The following is a 22,055-nucleotide window of genomic DNA, read 5'->3' on the forward strand; positions in this document are numbered from 1 at the left end:
GATTCCTATTGATAAGCAGACATAAACAGACGATTTTAATGGCCTTCAGAACTTGAAAATAATAAGAAATCATTACACGGTTGTCAACTGGACCCTGTGTAGAGCCCCCAGGCTTCTGGGATGCCTTTTGCGCTTGAAGGAAATATTTAGCTGAAGTTACAATCCCAGCCGGGTTTCTCCCTGCAATTTTTGGGTACCTCAATAATGAACTAATTTGCACCTCCAAATGAATAACCTAAAGCAAAAATATCTTTAAGAGACACATGTATGAGTCTGGCCCTAATGGTCTATTTTAAAATATGCTATACAGGACACAGGCAATAGCATGTTGTAGTTGAAATGTAATCAACTACAACCAAGTTCAAAACTGCTTATTAAACCATCATTAGTGTCTTAAAAAGCTTAGTCTGCAAGCACAGTGATCCTTTGAGCACTATGCAAGGGAGCTGGAGAAATGGGCCTGTCTGCACACTTGCTTAGGACACACTAGGACCTGGATCAAAATAAACCGAAATTCATCCTTGCTCCATTTAGTAGAAGGTGGTGAATTTTACCTGAGCCCTTGTGCTCCCAGAAAGCAGTGACAGATGAGAAACTGCCCTACTCTTTCCTTAACCACAGAGAACCACCCTTATCACAGAGGTGAGACCCTTTCCCATCCTTCCTCATGACTTCCATGGCACTGGCTGATTAATTTCCTTGTTTACCTGCCTCCATAACCTTGGCTCCCTCTCTTTTATTTGAGACATTCCTTATTAATTAACATTCTCCCTATTGCAAACTGAATAAAATAATTTCCTTAATTGTCTGGTGCATTTTGTCTTTCATGGTGGTCAAAAGGTTTAGGTAGAATGATGATGAACAAAGCCATCTGAGTATAAACCCAAAAGTCACACTGGAATTAGAGTGGAGAGACAAAATCTAATGTGATTTCTCAAAAAACAACAACAAACCTTTTTTGGTTAATGCTCACCCAAGGATATTTTTTTTTCCCATTGATCTTCAGAGAGAGTGTAAGGGAGGAAGGGAGGGTGACAGAGAGAGAGGGAGAGAGAGGGAGACAAGGAGGGAGGGAGGGAGGGGGGGAGAGAGAGAGAGAGAGAGAGAGAGAGAGAGAGAGAGAGAGAGAGAGAGAAACATTGATGTGAAAGAGCAACATAGATTGGTTGCCTCCTGCACGTGCCCAGATTTTGGGGATTGGGGGGTGGGGGGGGGGGGAGGAGCAACCCAGTTATGTGCCCTTGACCAGGAATAGAAACTGAGACCCTTTGGTGTGTGGGCCGACATTCTAACCACTAAACATATTGGCCAGGGCTTATTTCTCCAAAATTTAAGAGAGACCACATAGATGCCTAATTTATCACATACTTTGATTAACTTGAGAGAACAACCAATCAAACTATCTGAAAATGTAATTACAATCAGGTTTGGATAAGCAGAAAAGCTACCAGTGACAATTTAATTTAGAGGAGTTAAGCAAGTTAACATCTCTTTGCAAGTAATTAAATGTTTAAACAGATTTTTCTGGAGCAGTTTGGTGTTTATTAGCCCCAAACAATACCACCTCTTACACATAAAGCCTCCTCTGAGAAATGAGATGCCTTCACATTTGCAGCTGCTGGGGTTTAGAAGGAAAATATATAAAAGTACTATTTTGATTATAACTGACATCTCTTTCTCAAGACCCACACCTGCGTCATGTACTTGAAGTCACACTATTTACTTGCTTTCTAAGCAAAACGTCAGATTTCAATTGCAAACTGCTCTCTATGTTTCTTCTTAGGAGCCTGAAACCAAACTTGAGGAAATGCTAAACGAGGACACCCTGCTCCGGAATGTACATGGAAATGCACAAAACAAAACAAAACAAAAAAAAACAACAACAAAAAAACACAGGCATTAAAGGAACCTAAGGAGAAAACCCGCATTTTTAAACAATTACTAAAGCAGTATAGCAATAGCATAAAGGCAATTTCTGCACCAGCTTGTTTCTCTGAAATTCTCTCTGCCACTGAACAGCTAGAACAGATAATAACTATTAGTAAATCAAACTCCTCTGCAATATCCAGCTGTGCCTCACGCATTTACATACAGATAGAATGGGTATATGTTTTTAATATGTATGTGATACGTACTCTTACCACAGCCGAAGTGCATGCTACAAAAGCGGAGGAGAATGGGAATCGGATCAGCATGAGATAATAAAGTGGCCTAGATAAAGTATTAGCCAGCGATTGATCTCAAACCGGGTGCTGCTGCTTCTGACCTGATTACTTACTATGCATAGATTCCATTAAATAGAGCTTAGACATGGAAAGCTTTTGGAAATACTTTAAATGCACAGAAGGATCTATAGGACTCTGCACCCAAACTGTAACTGCAGAGGTGTCCATGGCCCACACCCTCCTTGCTAAGCCAAGGCCCACAGTCAGGATGGGCTGGGAGGTGAAAGGGCATCCTGACAGCTGGTGGGAGGCCCTGCCCCATCCCACAGAGAAGATCTTTCCTTCCCTCCCCCACACCAAGCAACTACCCTCCCATTGAATGCCTCACTTCAGAGCTCTGTTCTGGTCCTGGCCACAAAGCTCTAACTAACAGAATGGGAAGGTAGCGAGGGAGTTTTAACAATCATTCAGGGTCATGGTCCCCTTTGAAAAACTGATGACAGCTATGAATCCCTTTTCAGAAAAAAAAAAAAAGAAAGAAAAAAAAGCAGCAAATCCCCACATGCATGCCTGATTTGAGATGTAATTTCAGGGGCTCTCACAGACTTCCTGAAGTCCCAGACCCTAGGTCAGGGACTGCTGATCTAGTCCTCCCCTTCATTTTGCAGATGAAGACACTCAGTGGGGAAGGAACTGGGAGTTGCTAAAGGAAGCGAAGTGTGGAGGCCTTCCCTGCTAAGTCACAGCCTGACCCTAAAGGAAGATTAATTCTGCAGAAGGGGTTCTCTCGCCTATACCATAATGTTTCTCATCAAATCCCTTTTATTAAAAAATATTTAAACATATACTTTGAATAGCAAACCAGACTCGGACCTCTCCATCTCAGTGTTCCCATCTAGGCTGTCTCTGTCCCTGAATTTGAGAGTCTGATTTTTAATTTTTTGCTTTCTCAGTCCGATTATTGACATTCTGGGACAATTTCTCTACCATCTTTGCATCATTGTCCTCCCCTTTCTTGCTGCAGCCTCACCAATCCTTTTTGACCAGCGGAAGCTATTTTCTGTTTTTTCCTTTACATGAGCCGTGACATCCCTGCTTGTCTGAGGCCTGCGGAACATTCTGTCTGCACCTCCAGAGTTGCTGCAGCCTGGGAACTTTTCTCTAAGTCTGCTGGGCCAGGTCACAGAGCTGGGGCAGCACAGACAGAGGTCTTTCCTGCGACACACTTCTGGGTGATTGAAAGGTGTGTCCCTTCATGCTGGCATCGGCATTGCAGGAGCAGAAAGAGGGCGTGTGGGGTCTTGTCTGGTTGTGTCGGCATGCTTGATGTTCTTAGCTGCCTGCACGGCTGCTTTCCTTTGTTGGGTCAAAAGGTGAGTCCCTATATTGAATGGGAGTCCACTCAAGAGCATTCACTCAGGGAAAAAGGCATGTGTGGGTGGGTGCGCTGCTTCTGTGTCAGTCAGTTTCAGGCCTGGACACTAGGGTTCCTTCTATAAGAAATGGAATTTCTGAGCAGACTGCACAGCCGGGGGTGAATATGTTGCCTATGTGAACTCCACATTTGTGGGTGTGGGACTCCACGAGGCCAATGGCGAAGGGATTTCTGGTCCAGCAGACAGCAGAGGTTTTGCATTGCTCTGAAAAGGTCTGGGGCCTCTACACAGTTATGCTTTGCCTGGAATGTCCCCTTGAAACTCTCTATTAAAATTTAATCCATCCTCCAAAGGCCCTTTCAAATGCTACCTTCTCCATGTAGCTTTCCTCCATTTCCCACAGCACCGAGTCCTTCCCGGCAATTACTTTATTGCCTATTATTGTATATTTCCGCATCCCCTGCAAGACTGTATGCATGTTTCCATCCAACCCATCTGACTTCCTTCCTTTGATTTGGAAAATGCGGGCCCACAGGGAAACCTTGACAGGACTGCAGGCCTCACAGCTGATGGGGCCCAAGCTGCCTGGAGTTACTACGCTTGGGAAATAAACTGCTCTTTTTGTGAAAGGCAGGCCCCCAACTACAGTGACAAACGGGCTCTACAGTTCATGCATTCCAGAGGATGCTCTCAGCTTCCAGATGGAACCACCATCAAATAGGTTGCAGGCAGAGAGAGAAAGGAAAAATTAAAGCCATTAATATGCTAGAGCTAGAAGGAATAAAGAAACTGGTTCTTTAAGATTGGGTCCCCAGGATGTGACTCAGGTTCTTGAAGCCAGGGACCATCCACTTTCTTTCCCATCATCTAGGAGCCCAACATTTTGGCCCAAGGCAGGCAGGGCCCAATGCCCTTGACCACAGGAGCCTTGTACACACTCGTTTTCTGCCTCCTCACTGAGCCCTTTCTAAGCCAGGGGAGCCTCACTATTGCTATACCTGAGAGAATCCATTCATTTAAATCAAACTGTGAGCAGCACCAGAAATAATGTTAAATTAATTATAGGATAGTGCTTCCTGTGACTAAATTTTTCATTGTGTTTTATTGATATTTATTAATTAAAAATGTGGGACAGCACACACCAGGATGTATAGTTGTAAAGAGAGATAATGAAATATGTATCCCTTGTGTCTCTACACACACACACACACACACACACACACACACACAGACACTGAACATACCCACCCTTACCTTATCTTTATGACCTGACATCCTGGAATGGTGTTCCTTACCAGCACATATGTCCCCATGTACCATCTACACATGTTTTATTTATCTGTGGCCAACTCATTGCAGCACTGAAACATGCATTTACAAACGTATCTGTTTTATGAAACCCTATTGGCCACCCTATGCTATCCAGCTACAGCATAATAATGTACGATGTAAATGGGCTCCATATCTAGAACCTGCTCCAAGTTTTCTTAAATGTGACTAACTGCAAGAATTTCCCAACCATCACAGAGACACCCCACCCCACCAAGACCAGTTTATTCTAGACATGAAACCGGCATAGCTACAAATTATAGAGGTTTTAGGGGTGAACTTTCTTTAAGTTGAAACTACCCTGAAAAATGAAATTTTGCTCCAGGGATGACAGGAAGGAGAAAGCTACCTCCCTGGAAAGCAGTCACGATGCAAAAGGGACAGGACAGTTATCTTGTTTGGGGATGAAACTGTATTATACAGAAGTTTGTGCACTTAGAGTGTTTATTAGGACGAAATACATGGATGAAAACCTCTGTACCAGTATCTACAAACTGCGTATTGTTGAAAGTGGCAAAAGAAAATAGGCTGGAATTTGCTCTGACAGCAACAATCTAAAGACGGGGAATGGTATGCAAAGCATTAGAAAGAGACTATAATTATTACTTAGGAATGCTCAATTCTAACGTTACTTAAACAGCTTGCGCACTGTCAACTCAACAATCTGCACTAAACAAATGACCATTTGGGAATTGTTAGGGAGCATCTCTGTTCCTCTCCCTGCTTGACTAAAAACTGTCATTTGCAATCAAAGAAAGCGATCTTGGAGCTGAGAACACAGCACCAGCAGCCTTGGGGTTGTCTTTCTGAGGAAAGACCAAAGGTTCACATTAACTTGATCTTTTGCAGCCAATATAATTTCATTCTACATCAAGAGGACTCTAGGCTACATTCAAAATTTCCTGTAGGGTTGCACTAAAAACTCAACACGCTATCTTCTCTGTGACCAATCTTTTGAGTTCTGAGAGGCTGGCATGGCAAATGAGGATGAGGCGGAGCCTAGATTAATTTATGACCCTGAAGTAGAAGGCAAAGGAAGAACTCTGCACTGAGTTTCAAAATGGTGGTGGGCTTTTAAAAAAGTAAAAACTACTAGCTGAGGATCGGAGCTTCAAACACACCTACTCAAATTAAGTATATACGGGTGCCTCTCTAGAGCCTGTGGATATTTCAAATTCCACAATTCCACTCTGGTCCTTTTAACAGAATGCTAAGCAGTTATATAAATGGAGAAGTCTAATGTAAGTGAAAGAATTTACTTACCATCAATTCCTCAGGTGCTGGCCTTTCTTTTGGCTGTTTCCGCATGCTGTAAGAAGAAAAACAAAACGCCTAATATTTATATCACTTGTAAATTTGTGCTATAATTTCCACTACTGACTATTTTCCCTGGATCTGGGGTGTTATCAAAATTCATCATGTTTAATTCTTGGCCAAGGTACAGGCACATCTCGTTTTAATGTGCTTTCACAGATGTTGCGTTTTTTACAAACTGAAGGCAAGACCCTCCACCAGCAAAAAGATTATGACTCGCTTTATTGTGATATTTGCTTCATTATGGTGGTCTGGAACCGAACCCGCAATATCTCCGAGCAATGCCTGTATATTCCTTTTCTTTTACTTTGGCCTTTCATTAATCAGACTTTGGGGGATCTCAAGAATCAGAAACACACCCACACACAAATTTTTTAAAATTACTTTTGCAATACAGATAATGAATTTAAATTTATCTTAATTCTACTTTTGAAACTAATGTGGAAAAAAAAGCAGCAATATTCTCTTCCTGATTCAGTTGTCAATTTATTTCAAACTTAAATTTAGGGAACAATACACTTTTTGGTAATTGGGATAAGATAATAAAAGAAACATGACTATCAGCTCAAATGAGAAAACATCTCATGTCATCATTGTTACTCCAAATAACAATAAATAAAAGAGGCCAGGAATCTAGATAATGCTACAAAATTACAAATGGGTTAATATTACATAATCTTGACTTTCATTTATCTTGGCTACAATCAAGTTGCCAATTCATTAAACAGCTGTGGAAAAACTTAAGTTTGTTTAAGCTGCTTAAAGAATCACATTCCTCATGTAAAATATTTCTTGTCTTAGTGCAATAGATACAATTAGTAGCTGTAGTGTGTACTCAGCTACGTGATAAAGCACCTGCACGAGACAACTGTATTTATACAAAACTTAGAGTGTCTGTGGGCTGAAGTCATGAAGACAAATTGCTGCTTCTATTGGAAAATCACACAGATGGTTTTTCTTTATATAAGGCAACCTCTAACCTTCATACAATCTCTGCAATTGCTGACAGTATTTTTTTTAAGTAGAGAGATTTAATGATCATTTGGTAAACAAGAACCGTAGTTATGAGCCATTAATGGCATCAAGGACATTTGCTTTCCCTATAAATAACCATATGCACCTCTCAAACACTGCATCCATTAGCAAGTAATTCAAGCTGTCTTGCCGGTGGAGTTGGGAACAGTCCTAATCTGACATTCCAAAGTAGCTGTATCTCCTGGGAAAACAAGGCTATTACCCATTATCATTTCTGTTTCAGCATGACATCTGTGGAAATTTCAACACAGGTTATTCTCCCTCTGTCTCTATAAAACTTTTATATAACAGCTGATTAATTTTTTGGATGGGAGGGAAGGCAAAAATAGTATCTGCTTTTTTCCTGTCTGCAGAGCTGGCCCCACCCCCAGGTTGGTCTCAGCCCACACAGTGAGCTAGAGATAAGCATGGTCATCCTGTCACAAATCCAACGAAATCCAACGTCTCTGGAGCCAGTGATGCCCAAACCAGGCGCTCCAGGCCGTTTAGGAATCGCACGGTTTGTTTTCCAATTTCTGCATTTCAAAACAGGGCATTCCCATATGTGCTTCTGAGTGTTTCTAGGAATTCCATGAGAAGGAAATTAAGAAAGACTAAAAATATTTCTGAATAATGGCTCTAATATTAACCAACACGCATCCTTTTCCAACATGGCATAATTTGGAAAAAACTGTTTGCAGAGTGAAAACAGTTTTTAAAAGCGACAGAATATTATGTAAGTATTTAAAATAAATAGAAACAGTGTTAATAAAATTTTAAAAATAAGTGGGGGGGGGAATCTCTTCTCTACATTTTTTTTTTCCTGTGAAATATAAACTGTATGAGACATTTTTATTAAGAGGTAACATATTACACTTAGTCAAAAAGGTGATAAAGCTTGACATTTATATTAAGGAATATTTCTTGGTTTCACTTTAGCGTAATCACCAGATGGATCATGGGGGCGGGGATGGGGACAGTGCAACCATTTCAGTTTAGCGAGGCCTCCCGATCGCACCGTTCCAGGGCACCGCAGGAGTGGAGGGCTCATTGTCCACCAGTGGACACGTCTCTGAAGGGCTGATGGAGTAAGGAGCTGGGTGAAGGCGAAGAGAAGTGAAGGTAGTTATGAAGGAGCTCCAGCATGTCCAGACCAGGCTCTAGCTGGCTCTGTCTCCTGTTTTGGGGTGGTCATTCCTCTGCTCCCAATTTCCTTCTCTCTCCATGCTGGGGGGAGGAAGAGGGCACAAGGAGGGCAGTGGACAACTGGGTCTTCCAAGGCCACATAAGTGCTGCCGAACGAGTCGGGGAGAGGTGGGTGATGTGAAGGGCTCATAAAAGAAAACATTCTACTGGGAGGAAAAAGGCAAAGCTGAAAAGAACCCTCGGCAGAAAAATGCCTGTTTTCTCAGGTGTAAAATGACAAGGGGCTGCCTGGAGACTCTGAGGGGCCCTTTGATCTAAATTCTGAGGTTCTTCTTAGTTCCTTAATGCTTAAAGTGGACCTGACAGAACCATGTTTTCAGAGTCTTTCAAGCATCAAAATTCATTGAAACGGGACACCAGTATTGTGTTTAAAATATAACCAAAGATAAAAGTTATTTACTGGAAATCAAATGAATTAATAAACTATGCTGCTTCCACTAAGTGACAGACAGTTTTATGGGTAACTTGAGGTTACATTAATAAAAATAAGCTTCATATGTCTGTTCAATCGGAGCTATAAAACTGTGTATTTCTTAAAAAAAAAAAAAAAAAAGTGGATAGCAATAGTATCTGGGCTCAAAGAAGTAGCCTGACTCTCAGCAGTTTGCTAAAACAGAAAAAGCCTCTGAAATACATTTACAACCCTTTGTGTAAATAACGTTTACATAATTTAAACAATTTCTTCAGCTTTGCTGCCCCATCTGCCCAAGGCCCTGAAGTCCCTCCCATCTCTAAAAAGAAGCAGGGAGAGCCATAAGGTCTCACGGAGCCTCCGAGTTAATGGCATGTATCATTTACATTGAGGGCATGGCATGTTTGCAAACAGGCTCACCACTGAGTGATGAAATGTACAAATGGCTCGGAGAACTCTCCAACCGGAAGGACGGGCGAATCCTGGGATGGAGGAAAAACAAGTCACCAAAAGTCACAATAATTCCTTATCTTTCTTTATGCCCTTCCTCCTCCACCAAAGTAACAGTATAAAGATGAGTATATAACAAGGATTCACCACCCCGTGGAAAGGAAAACAAGGCCTCATCCAATTATAGGCCTCATCTATACCCTCTTTCACTTGCTTATGTAAAATGCCAAATTTAAAGCCACACACATTTAAATGGTGAGAAACAGGAGCACAAAGAGGGAGGGGAGGTGAAAGAAGGACAATGATAGCCACAGGGTAGGCAAGAAGGTACGAAAGTGTAAATGAGAAATTAATGATTATTTAAGTAACACAAATGGTCTTGTAATTAACAAAGAGCTGTGGAATTATTCTTGTGTTGACCTTTGTTTCTTTTACTGGATTTGCTACTTATTTACACTTCCCTTTTTATTTACATTCATCTGTATATTCAACTGCTCTTAACTGCTTGCCCCTAACACAATCATTTGGGCCAGATTTTTTTTTTTTTTTTGAAACTTTACTAGAAAGGCTTTTATAGGAAAAGCTTTCCTGAAAAAGAATTTCAGCCTATTTGCCAGCCTAGGCCAACTCATCAGATGAGGAAGCCAGTGAATTAAAGACATATAAAGAAAAATTCCCACCTTGACCACCACACTGAACTGGGGTGGAGGTGGTGTCACTCTAAGGAGCAGATAACTTACACAGCAACAAATGCGTGACAACAACCGCTTAACACAGGGAGCAAACCCCATTCCACTCGCAAAGGAAGGCTTTAAGAATTTAGGAGTTTTTCCAAGAATGACAGAGAGCGCCACTGTGTTTATAGTGTAACGGCTCAGGATGTAATGAAATTACACTGCAGAGTACTTTAACAGTCATCTCATTAGACCTACAGTTGGAACAAGAAAACCACATAAAGTAGGCAGCTGCAAATGACTCCATTCTCATCTATTCTCATTTGCTATTAAAAATACCTTTCGGCGGCTTTCTTTCCTCCCTGACATCCCTACACAAAGTGCCCTGCAAAGTATGATACATGCACCTATTTAAATTAACAAAGGAATGACTTATTTTAATCTCACTGTGCTTTGGAGTGCTTTGGCCATTTGGATGAGCAATATATCATTACATACAACCTTCTAGCGCTGCAGGCAAGAAACTCAGAGCATGCAGCATTTGGTGGGAGCCAAACAATTTCTCTAGCACACAACTGTGTCAAATGCATGCATGTATTCATTACTGAGAACGAGAGGAAATGGCTTTGATGTAGTGGAAAAAAGAAGATGATAAAAGCACCTCTGCAATATGTGTGTCATTATCAATGGTGGCAGATAGATACAATCACACAGCCCCCTATGTGATTAGTAAATATACATATAATTGCTGTGGCCAATTATCAGAAAAATGAGATTGGTAATTACAAGACAGAAAATTAACTAGAACTCTTATTAAGGCTTTGTTTCCAATTCAAACAATTGGAAACTGCTGGAAAATACAATTGAATCAAAAGGAACTGAGGGGGTCAAAGCAGCCAAAAATAAAAAATAAAAAATCCCAAAGAGGTTAAAAGAAAAGGAATGTGAACAAAATGTTTCTTAGCTTTTGCCTGTCTGTCCTCTTTGCATGAGCTCTTTTCATCCAGAGGAGGGGAAGGTTAGTCATTGTAAACTTAAAATTCTCATCAGTAGAGAAAGGCTTCCAAGAGGAAAGGAAAACAAAGGAACATGGGAGTGAAATAAAATCTTGCCAAGTTCAAAGGATTACATGCCGGCATTACATAGAGAGGACATGAAAAATGGGGGGCTGATGAAATCGTCTGCTCAAAAGAAACAAGGCACGCAGTGAGATGACAAGTCTTCGATAAAGGTACTATAAAATGGTCACAGAAGTCCCATCGGTTTGAAGAGCAAAAATAAACCATGATATCAATTTCAGCCCAGCCTGTTTTAGGAAAGCCATATATATCACCAAGCCTGCAAGGTTCTACAAGGCCCAGTTCAAGAAATGACGTTTTACTGTCTCAAGAACTATTAGTGCAAAGATAGTTCAAAGTCTGAGGTACAAAAATTATGGACTCTGATCAGGTTGTCAGTTCTCTAAGTCATTCGTTCCAGAAATATTTTTGGAGGCTGTGGTACTGGAAGTGTCTGAGTAACAGCTGCTTTAAAATGCAATGTTTAGGAAAATAAAAGCCCACTGTCTTAATGTGGCTGAATATTTACCAAGATGGTTAAAATTCTGTGCTGGTTTTCTAAAAATATCTTGGTATAAAGCATGATGCTAATATGGGCCTCATTTCAAAGTATGATACCAAGAGTAAATTAATGATTTATAAGCTAGAAAACTTGATGAAGATGTCATTTTAACATGGATGAGGAACAAAATGAGGAGATGTGACATCTTTGCATGGATAGTTAATTTTATTTAAGACCTGATATTGTAGCCTGTTAAGTTCCTCATAACATAAAACTAAGGAACACTGGGTGGTACCATGAATAATTTATTTTACTTGTGAAAATGCCAGCCCACGTGGACTTTGCAGACTCACCAAGGGTAGAGTCTCATCTCACTGGTGCCTGGAAAGAATCACTCATCGAAGATAGAGGGGGGATTCTAATCCCACATGCATAATGCCAGGTATTTATTTTCATTTTAAAATCCCTGTCTCTTGCACACCTCAAAGGAGAATTTTCTGAGACACAGAAGACAGACGCATGAGGTGATGGTGGTCAGGGCAGAAACACAGGGCACAGGGGTCCTCTGAGGGCCCCCCATGCCACAGAAGCACGTGGCTGTTAATGCTCCGGAAGGAAGAAAATGAATAGACCTGACAGTGTGCACACCACTGGAGGATTTTAAAGGATACTTTTCTCATTTTTAAGCAAGTAAAATTAGAAGTTAGTTTAGATCAGGAGGTAAAACACCTCCAAGAAGCTGCCCCTTTCATTATGCAATTCACATCTGTCTGAAGGAGGTAGGCAGGCTCATGGGAAAGCGGCTCCAGCCTCACAGAGGCTCCCAGGGAGGGAAAGCACCCAGGCACCCAGGGTTGGGGGAGACCGAGAACCGTGCCACAGGGCTGAGAGGAGCTACTAAGCTAGTTGCTGCTCCTTATCAGAACTGCTCTCTGTGAAATATGGGTTCAGGCCAGATGAAGAACATATTTCAAAAATATAAACACAAATTGGAGAAGCAGTTACACTAATAACTCTCAGGACTGGCTGAAACGGACTCCAAATTGTTAATAAAAGTCACTCACTTTAAGACCCTGCGTGCCATACTTCACCTTAAGGGCTTTTTTGGGGATGCTATTCATTTAGCATCTAAGCATGGAGGTATGGAACAAAACAGTGGACACAACCTTAACCAAAAGCCTTAACCTGAGCTCTATGGAGCAGCAACCGTAACATACAAACAGCTGTTAAGAACCACTTCAGTAAGCAATCCTGGCCATCAAGGCGAACCGTCTCCAAGTCTCTGAGGCCTCAGTAACTACCTGGTCAGCCCCTTTTGCTAAACAACAGGAACACAAGCAGGCGGCATGCGGAGAGCAGCGAAGGACAATGGGAAAAAAGTTTGAGTGATGCCTTTGCCTTGTGAATAATGAACAGTTCAGGAAGGTCAACCCATTACAACTGAAACTGTTTAATTATTAATTATGCACAATCTATGAGCAAAAGGACAAGTTCAGAATGTTTAATGTATGCTAACTTCAACTGGACTCTCTCTGGTATTTTGTTATTAGCACTTGTCAGCAAGGTACTCAGGCATAAAAAAAGGCAAGCAGCAGAAAATCAGTGTGCGTGTGTGTGTGTGTGTGTGTGTGTGTGTGTGTGTATACCTGTTCACTCAAAGTGGTGGGGGAGGGGAGGTGGGAAAAGGCAGTCCAATTCCAACCACAGCTGCTACTAGTTCACTTGCAGAGTAAGTGTGCCAATAAGTACACCTTATGACTGACAGCAGGCAGGCACACTGAATACTCGAAATACAGAAACCATTAATAAGAAAAATGCTTTTGAAATGACTTACTTAAAAGAGAGATAACTATTTTAACGGCAAAGTTTTTTGAAACTATGATGATTATTGGCTTTGAAAGAATCTATATCATTAATGTTCACACACACACACACACACACTCACACGGGTAGAAATCAATGTCAATTTCCTGGTTGTGATATTGTACTATACTGATGAACTGTTAACATTGGAAAAAACTGGGTGAAGAGTACACAGGATGTCTCTGCATTACTTCTTACAACTGCATGTGAATCTAAGATGATGTCAAAATAGAAAGTTTAAAAGGAAAAAGGCAAGGAGCTGGTTTTAAAAACTCTAATGAGGCCCACATATAAGGAAGAAGCTTGGCATAATTAGTCAACTGGAAAAAAGTTAAGGGGCCTTTACTTAAAAAAAACAAAAACACCAAACCTGAGGATTTAATTTTTGCCTGTAATTCATAATTGTAGATGACAATGGAACTTGACGATGATGTAGTGGTCAAGTCAGACACAGATAGGGCACAGACAGAAAACTGTATAAAAATGACACAATCACTCATTACTTAACTTACTGGTTCATTCATTCAACAACTTTTTTGACTACCTGCTATGGTAGTCAAGAAAGTTGTTGAAGGCACTGAGCCTGGCACTGTGGGATGATTGATAATTAACATACATCCTCAAAGAATCTGTGAATTGTATGGAGGATAAGATGTATACCCCTAAAAATAGCTCCGCAAGATGGAGGAAATGACCAAGGCTGGGCATTCAGGCTGTACTGGGAGAACTGGGGGCTTGATGCAGTTTGGCTGGTAGGTACCTGAGTTCTGAGAGGAGAGTGATGGGAAAACAAAGTGTAAGTGTTTGGAAGGCTGTGAGACACCTCTTTGCTCTCCTATTTTTTTCCTTCTTTACTCCAGACAACACCTGGGGGTGAAGGGACCTTGACCATATTAATCTGTGTCCTGTTCCCTTCTCTTTGTGCAAAACAGACATTCCTTCAAATTAAGATTTTATACTTATTAGCAGTAAAACATGAGGATGATAGAAGGGCAACGTCTCAAAACTCTCAGGTGTTGGTAACACTGGTGAATTCTAAGGACAATTGTGCTGTGGTTACATTAAACCAGCCTGAAAAGTTAAATAAAATATGGCAAGCCTTCTAACTTTTTAAAATAGCCTATTTCTAGACTTCATGGTCTCAAACCATCAAACCAACAGGTCCATCACAGAATCACTTGGAGCCTGACCAGTGTTGAGAATTATGCTCTAACATTTAAAAAATAAACCTTTTAATTCATGTGTAATGTTTTTTTAGCCTGGCCCAGCAATTCCTGGTCATATGCACGGGGGTTCATACTAATCGAACAGCTCTCTTAGATGGCTTTACTTCTATCCACATTGCCAGGGTCGAAGGTCATTTGTGGTTCCAGTGGCTTCAGGTCAGGCAGAACAGCATTTTGCTTTGTCAGATCCCAGACTGGTTTTGGATTCTCCACTGTTTACTGCCTTAAATGTCTTAGACAACTGGCAGAGTCCACAGGGCAAATTTGTTCTCCACTGGGGAGGAAACCTAGTTTACTGGTATTTGAGGAAAAAAAAAAAGTAGACACAAAACCAAAACCCCAAAATAACCTGGACCTTACCTTTAAACATATCTGCAAAAGCTAATCTACAAACCAAAAACCTATCTGTTCAAAGTGCAATTCGAGAGCCTAGTTTAAGATAGTTAATTAAATGCATTAGATTTATAAAAATGTAGTCAATGCTTTTTAAAAATACTTACTTAAAAATGTGGCAACGGTTTGAGGGAACAATCAGTATTCTGAAATTATGTGTATGTTTGATTTCACAATGCAGACGGAACTGACCTAATCGGTGGGGTGTTACAGGGAACAGTGCTGGGCTGGGAATGAGGCTTTAAATTTAGGAGAGCTTGCAGGTAGATACCATCAGAAAAGAAAGCCTCTGACCCTCCTCAGCTGGAGACCAGAAAGCCCCCTTTTACTCATCCCTTTCCACATCAAGTCCTGAGCAGAGAAAGTGAAAGATGATTCAATTTCCACACTGGGTCGCCCCCTGCTCTGGGTTGCCAGATGTGACAAATTACATGTGTGGGCATTTTGGTGTGAAGTTCTGTCCAGTGGGTCCGAGCTGACAGTAGCAGCTCATTTAACTTGTCTCAGATGGATCTGGAACCAGGGGCAAAAGGCCTGAGTTTCTGCCAATTTTATAAAATTCCTTGAAAATAGGTAGGTAGAGAACTACCCACCTTATCTTACCAAAAACCCCTAAATCAAGGGAGAACAAGCTGTTAGCTAAGTGAACATTGCAACCAGATGGCTGATAAAAAACACATTTAAATGAACAGGTCTAAAATTATCTGTCTCTAGGTAACTGAATTGAGATTATAAAGATTTTTCCCATTTTCCTTTTCTCCTAAATTTGTTTTAGAAGTTCCTCAGTATTGGGATAAGAGAGGAACCAACTTTATCATTAATGTCAAAACTAAGCCTTCAGTTAGTCTACCAATTTTTTGTCATTCAAAATATTTACATTTACTTAGGCATTTTCTAAACATATGGCAAAGTTCTTGGTGTTTTATAAAATTCTTTGAAAATAGGTAGATATGCCTGGCTGGTGTGGCTCAGTTGTTGAGAATTGACCTATGAATCACGAGGTCGTGGTTCGATTCCTGGTTGGGGCACATGCCCGGGTTGCGGGCTCCATCCCCTGTGGGGGACGTGCAGGAGGCAGACGATCAATGATTCTCTCATTATTGATGTTTCTATCTCTCTCCCCCTCTCCCTCCCTTTCTGAAATCAATAATATATATATATCTACACTAATAAAAGAGAAATATGCAAATCAACCGTACCTCCGCAACACCCACCAGCCAATCAGGAGTGACTATGCAAATCAACCAAAAAAAGATGGCGTGTTAATTTGCATATGTGGGTGCGGAGCGGCCAGGCGGGACAGGACGCCTGCTATGAGGGGGAGGGCGGGGGGCGGAGGGAGTTACAGGAGCAGCGCTCAGGCTGGAGCAAAGGCGGAAGGCGGCGGCCGGAGTGAAGGCCTGGGTCCTGGGTGCCAGAGGAAAACCGGTGCTGGCAGCCAGGGGAAGGAAGGCCTATTCTTGCACGAATCTTCGTGCAACAGGCCTCTAGTGTGTGTGTGTGTGTGTGTGTGTGTGTGTGTGTGTGTGTGTGTTTGTGTGTGTATAAAGAAAATAGGTAGGTAGAGAACTGGGAAATGCATTAATCACTTAAACCATATTTGCAAAACTGCTTCCTTGCTAAAGCCAATGAACATATGTTTTTCTCTATTTATTTTAGGTATCTGTGGTCATAAGCTTTAGTCCACAGCATTATTTAGAGGTGCCTGTGTGAACAGTACACATACCCACTCACTTGCACACTAGCATCCACATACTCTCCCTTTCCGATGGTGGAGGCAGAGCAGCGGAAAACATGCTTGTCTCACACCGAAGGGATTTCATTTACAAAAGTAAAACCTGCTATTGTCCCCTTTCTCTGTAGCCTCCCAATGCATTTCTATTGCTTTTTCATAAAACACTGCTGCAAATAATCAAGCATGACCATTGACATCCACGAGATTGAGTTTTAGGAACCATTAAATGAGCTCACCCTCGTGGGAAGCCTCCTGCTCAGGCTGGTCTAAAGGTAATTATTCAGCAATTCCTACCTGTGGTTTTACCTTGTCCCTATATAGTGTTTGAATTTCATACACTGGTAAGGTCAATGTTTTTTCCTCAGGAGAAGTCCAGCTACATGTTTGATCCAGGACCTAAATTATAATGTTAATATACACACTGGTGTTTCACCATGGTACTATGTGTAGAAGTGCTGATTAAAAGCAATCTTAAAAGTAGATCATACACTCACTATATTTAAAAAAAAAGTGGAACATCTACGAGAGAAAAATAACCCTTAACAGATTCCTAAATGAGAGGAATTATTCCTCTTTTCATAGGCAAGGGGTCAACATTGAAACATCTGAATTACATCCATGCACTGTTCAAGGGCAAGCACCTGGCAGGTCCGTGGCCTGAAAAATCAACAAGCCATAACACTATCAAGTCAGACTCTGAGACTCAATGATAGCCAAAGTCCACATTGCCACTGTATGTCCCCCTGAATGTTCACTCGACTGTTAGTTAAAATAATTACTGCCATTCACCACCTGCACTGCAAGCTATGAATAAGGGAAAAACAGAACTTCCAGTGGCTATAGTAGTGCTGGCGGTATTTGCTTATACATTTTTATAAACAAACTCAAGGGCTATGTCAGCAGGACTCAAAGGCTGAGAATTATATGTGAAACTGTGCCTTACCTGGTTCCATAAAATAAACACAGAGAGAAGGAAATTTTAAGCTGGCTAAAGGAGATACTGCATCAGTTTAAAATAAGTCAGTGTGAGAGGAACAAAGAGAGGAAGAGAGCAGGGAGGGAGGGAGAGGAAGTGAAAAAAAAAATAGAACTACATACTGTGAAATGAACAAGTTCAGTTAGAATGTTCATCAGGATTTGGAAAATCATAATGCCATCTGCTACTCTGGACCTCAGAACATCAGGGATCTCGTGGGCCCAGACGCTTCCATTTCCAGGAGGAAGGAAGGAACTTACTCCCTGGAATGCTGCCCCCACTCTGGAATGAAGGCAACACCCCAGCCCACCCGTTTGGAATCTCTTTTGAGAACATCCACACTGCTCACAGATGGGTTTTCCCTGGTTTAGGGAAAATTAACGGTAGGCAAAATGATTACAGCGACTAGGCAGTGAGGCAGTGAGGCAGAGCAGTGCCCCAGCCTGAGCTGCTGGGTAACTGACCCTGGCATCCAACTTGGGCTCAGGGTGTGTAGGTCCCATCATGGTGGATTAAATGAGCATTGTCCTACGGCTGGATAAGACTTCACAATAGAGCAACACATGTTAAATGACAGCAGCCAAAACTGGCCCCACTAGGCAACTGCCCATTCACAGAATGCTATTCACAGGCCTCCACCAACACAAAATTAATTCATTAATAATACATCAGGCTTCACGGACAATTCAAAGAAAACAACACAAAGCTACTTGTTCAACGATTGTTTAAAGATGCAGAATTTTTCCTGGTTTAAGAAAACCAAAACCTAAATCTAACTGCCTTACTGAAATAAAAATCATAGGGATGTTTATGCTAATATTTTGCTTAGTAAAAAAAGAAAAAATGGAGAAAATCTATCAACCGAACTCACTTACTGACACTAGGAAATAATATAAATATAGACTTTTTCATTAGTACCTAATAAAATCTGATAACTGTGTATTTAAAAAATTAAATTTTCCCACTTCAAGTGACTTGATATATCCTCCAGATTTAGGAAAAATTTTGCTTTTAACTTGTTTCTTCTGTTACATTTTAAAAACTCACTTCCTTTCTTTCTCCTCCCTCCCAACAACTCATAAATATGAATTAAATATAATTATAAATGAACAGAACATTAACTTTTGGATTACTGCTGGGTTTTGGTAGAATGTTAATGTCATTTCTAAAGAAACAGTTATTACCAATAGAAAAAGTAATTACTAAAGAAATCATGGCCTTAATGCTAACCTATTTTCAATCTTCAAACCAGCCAAATTGCATTAATTTAAACATACTGGACTTTTCAAAGGAGGTATTAGATTTCTAAAGGTTGCCTTACATAAAAGAGGAATATCAGTTTTCAGGCTCCCTATTATATATTCCAACACTATGAGACACAGGTCTAGTTAATATCACTGGAGGACAAGACTATTGTGTATCCACTTGGATTAACTTACCAAGTTTCTAATGCCTCAGTCATTAACTCATACAAGTTGCAAACATCATGAAATCCCATATCATCAATACCTATTTGTGTGAGTGGTTAGAGCACTAGTCACTGTGGTCAGAAGCTCTGGGCCTGCTCAGGTCTTTGGAGAACTCAGGCCAGCAAGTTTTGTCTCACTTTACAACCTGCAGTTATGTGTTGTGAAAGAGACAGGATATTCTTAGGCTGCTGGGAACAGGAGAGATGGGGAGTGGTGTTTCTTTTATTTTCTAACTTCAGAGGCCAGAATTACGGCCAAGTCCCTCAGGCAAAAAATGGATGGATATTACTCCCTCGAGTAGGTTAATACCACCTTTTGAATCCCAAGGAGGTATTATTAGGCAACTACTCTCATGCCCCCACACCCCACCTTAGAGAGCACCTGCTATGTTCACAGCCCAGTAGTTTCTCAGTTAACCAGCCCTCTGTTAACCTGGCTAGGAAGAGTGATTCTGCATGAATTCATTTTTTAAGATAATAGTGCTTCAAGAGCCTGATCTTTTGTATATATAAATTTTCCTAAAAGAAGTCAAGCTCCTCCCTGCTAACTTAAACTGAATATGCAGAATGGAACTCAATTTTTTTCTTAAAGATATGGAGTCATCCTGACAGACAGTGAAACTGAACTGTGTTGCCCTCAGGGCATGTCTGCAATGCTTTCTATGTTGTCTTCTTTTATAGCTTTTTAAATAATCTCTCCCTTTGATGCCAAAATGTTCAGCTGTCACTTTCTGCTGCCATCAAGGTCAATTATAATACAGTAGAAAGAGCCCTACTGTCACTCAGTTTCCTCATCTGTAAAATGGAGTGTGTAGGAAAGCAACATGACATGAGGAAACCTTGGGGAAACGTTTTGTAAACCATAAAAGCTAGAGATAGACTTCTGAATTCTGATAAAGGACCACATATACTAAGTACCTCCTCATCATATTCTACTACTTTTTGGATTTGTTTTTTCTGGGTGTCTTGAAAAAACAAGTAGTAAGTTCTTAAAATTGCACATAAATTTCATTTAATTGTATATTACATGCAGCACTAGGGAAACAGATATGAAAAGCTCAGGAACTTAAGAGTCTAGTTAACAAATTTTTTATAATTGGCTCTGAAACATGTATTTATATAGTTTATTATTATTATTTTTAATTAAAATTTTTAAAATATATTTTTATTGATTTCAGAGAGGAAGGAAGAGGGAGAGATAGAAACATCAACGATGACAGAGAATCATTGATTGGCTGCCTCCTGCATGCCCCCCCACCAGGGATCAAGCCTGCAACCTGGGCATGTGCCCTTTACCAGAATCGAACCTGGGACCCTTCAGTCCACAGGCCGACGCTCTATTCACCGAGCCAAACTGGCTAGGGCTATTATTATTTTTTAAAGTTTTTATTGTTTTATTGAGAGGAAGGGAGTGGGAGAGAGAAATAGAAACATCAATGATGAGAATCATTGATTGGCTGCTTCCTGCAAGCCTCCTACTGGGGATTGAGCCTGCAACATGGGTATGTGCTCTTGACCAGAATCGAACCCAGGACCCTTCAGTCCAAAGGCCAACACTCTATCTACTGAACCAAACCGGGTAGGACTAATATAGTTTTGAATGACATACTGGGTGCTCTCCTATGAATAGAATGCTAATCATCTTCTTCCTATGAAGTGCGTTAGTGCCCCATCTCAGTGAGGGCCTGACTGTGACACCCCGTCTCCACCCTCCCCTTCATACAATTTCTCACCAAATCCAGCTTATTCTAGTTTTCAAATACCTTTCAAACATGTTGAAGCTGTCCTAATTAAAGCCCTCATAAGTTCTGATCAGATCTATGGCTTCCTAACTGTCCTTCCCAATAATTCATCTTCCACAATCTTGTCAGAGTGATTTTTCTAAAACTCAACTCTGGTTCTGTTATCCTCTGCTTAAAACTTTCAGGCCTTCCCACCCCCAGATATGTCTCAGGCACAATATGTAAAGTTCCTTTGAAATGTGGCCCTTACCTCATCAATTAATACTTTGCCAAGCATTGCAGCCATAGTAAATTCCTGCAGGGGCTTTGAGTGTCTCTGAGGTTAACTCCTACTGGTCCTTTGGGCTCCCCTTCTCTGTAGAGCCCTCTGGTACATTATCATTTCCTCCATTATCAGCTCTCTTCTCTGTGTTTCCCAAGTACCTTGCCCATAATTTTATTACAGAATTTATATAGCTGCAAACATCATTAAATACCTTACCATCAATACCCATTTATGTGAGTGGGTAAAATGACAGTCACTGTGCTCTTCTGAGATCTCAGGCCACCAAGTCTCATAACACCTATACTACCTGCAGTTTAGTTTAAAGCGATCTAGTACAGTGGTTCTCAACCTTTCTAATGCCGCGACCCTTTAATACAGTTCCTCATGTTGTGGTGACCCCCAACCATAAATTTATTTTCGTTGCTACTTCATAACTGTAATTTTGCTACTGTTATGAATCGTAATGTAAATATCTGTGTTTCCTATGGTCTTAGGCGACCCTGCTAGCGGTTCTCAACCTGTGGGTCGCGACCCACAGGTTAAGAACCGCTGCTGTAGAGCCTAAGACCATCGGAAAACACAGATATTTAACTTACGATTCATAACAGCAGCAAAATTACAGTTATGAAGTAGCAACGAAAATAATTTTATGGTTGGGGGTCACCACAACATGAGGAACTGTATTAAAGGGTCGCGGCATTGAAAAGGTTGAGAACCACTGATCTAGTAGATATGACTGTTTACTGGTCTGCAGCCCTGACTAGAGCAGAAACTCTTTAGTAGCAGTAATTGCAACTTATTCATTCCCTATCCCCAATATCTAGCTCTGGGATGAATACAGGTCGACAAAATGATTATTTGGGCTATAACCAGTGGTTTTCAAACTA

At 40.9% G+C, this 22,055-nt stretch overlaps 1 protein-coding gene across 4 annotated transcripts in view; it reads right to left on the minus strand.

Annotated features, from left to right (window-relative positions):
• The window catches only part of MAP2K5 (mitogen-activated protein kinase kinase 5), a 289,315-nt gene that overhangs the window by 38,912 nt on the left and 228,348 nt on the right, over window positions 1-22,055 (minus strand). For all 4 annotated transcript variants that reach the window (XM_080670938.1, XM_080670940.1, XM_080670939.1 and 1 more), the window contains 2 exons: window positions 9,237-9,298; window positions 6,134-6,179 (listed from right to left, as the gene is read on the minus strand). In XM_080670938.1, coding sequence (XP_080527064.1) covers window positions 6,134-6,179; window positions 9,237-9,298 — 108 coding nt within the window. The remainder of the gene's footprint in view (window positions 1-6,133; window positions 6,180-9,236; window positions 9,299-22,055) is intronic.

This window comes from Plecotus auritus (assembly GCF_963455305.1).
Source record: "Plecotus auritus genome assembly, chromosome: 1".
In the NCBI taxonomy this organism is placed as follows: domain Eukaryota; kingdom Metazoa; phylum Chordata; class Mammalia; order Chiroptera; family Vespertilionidae; genus Plecotus; species Plecotus auritus.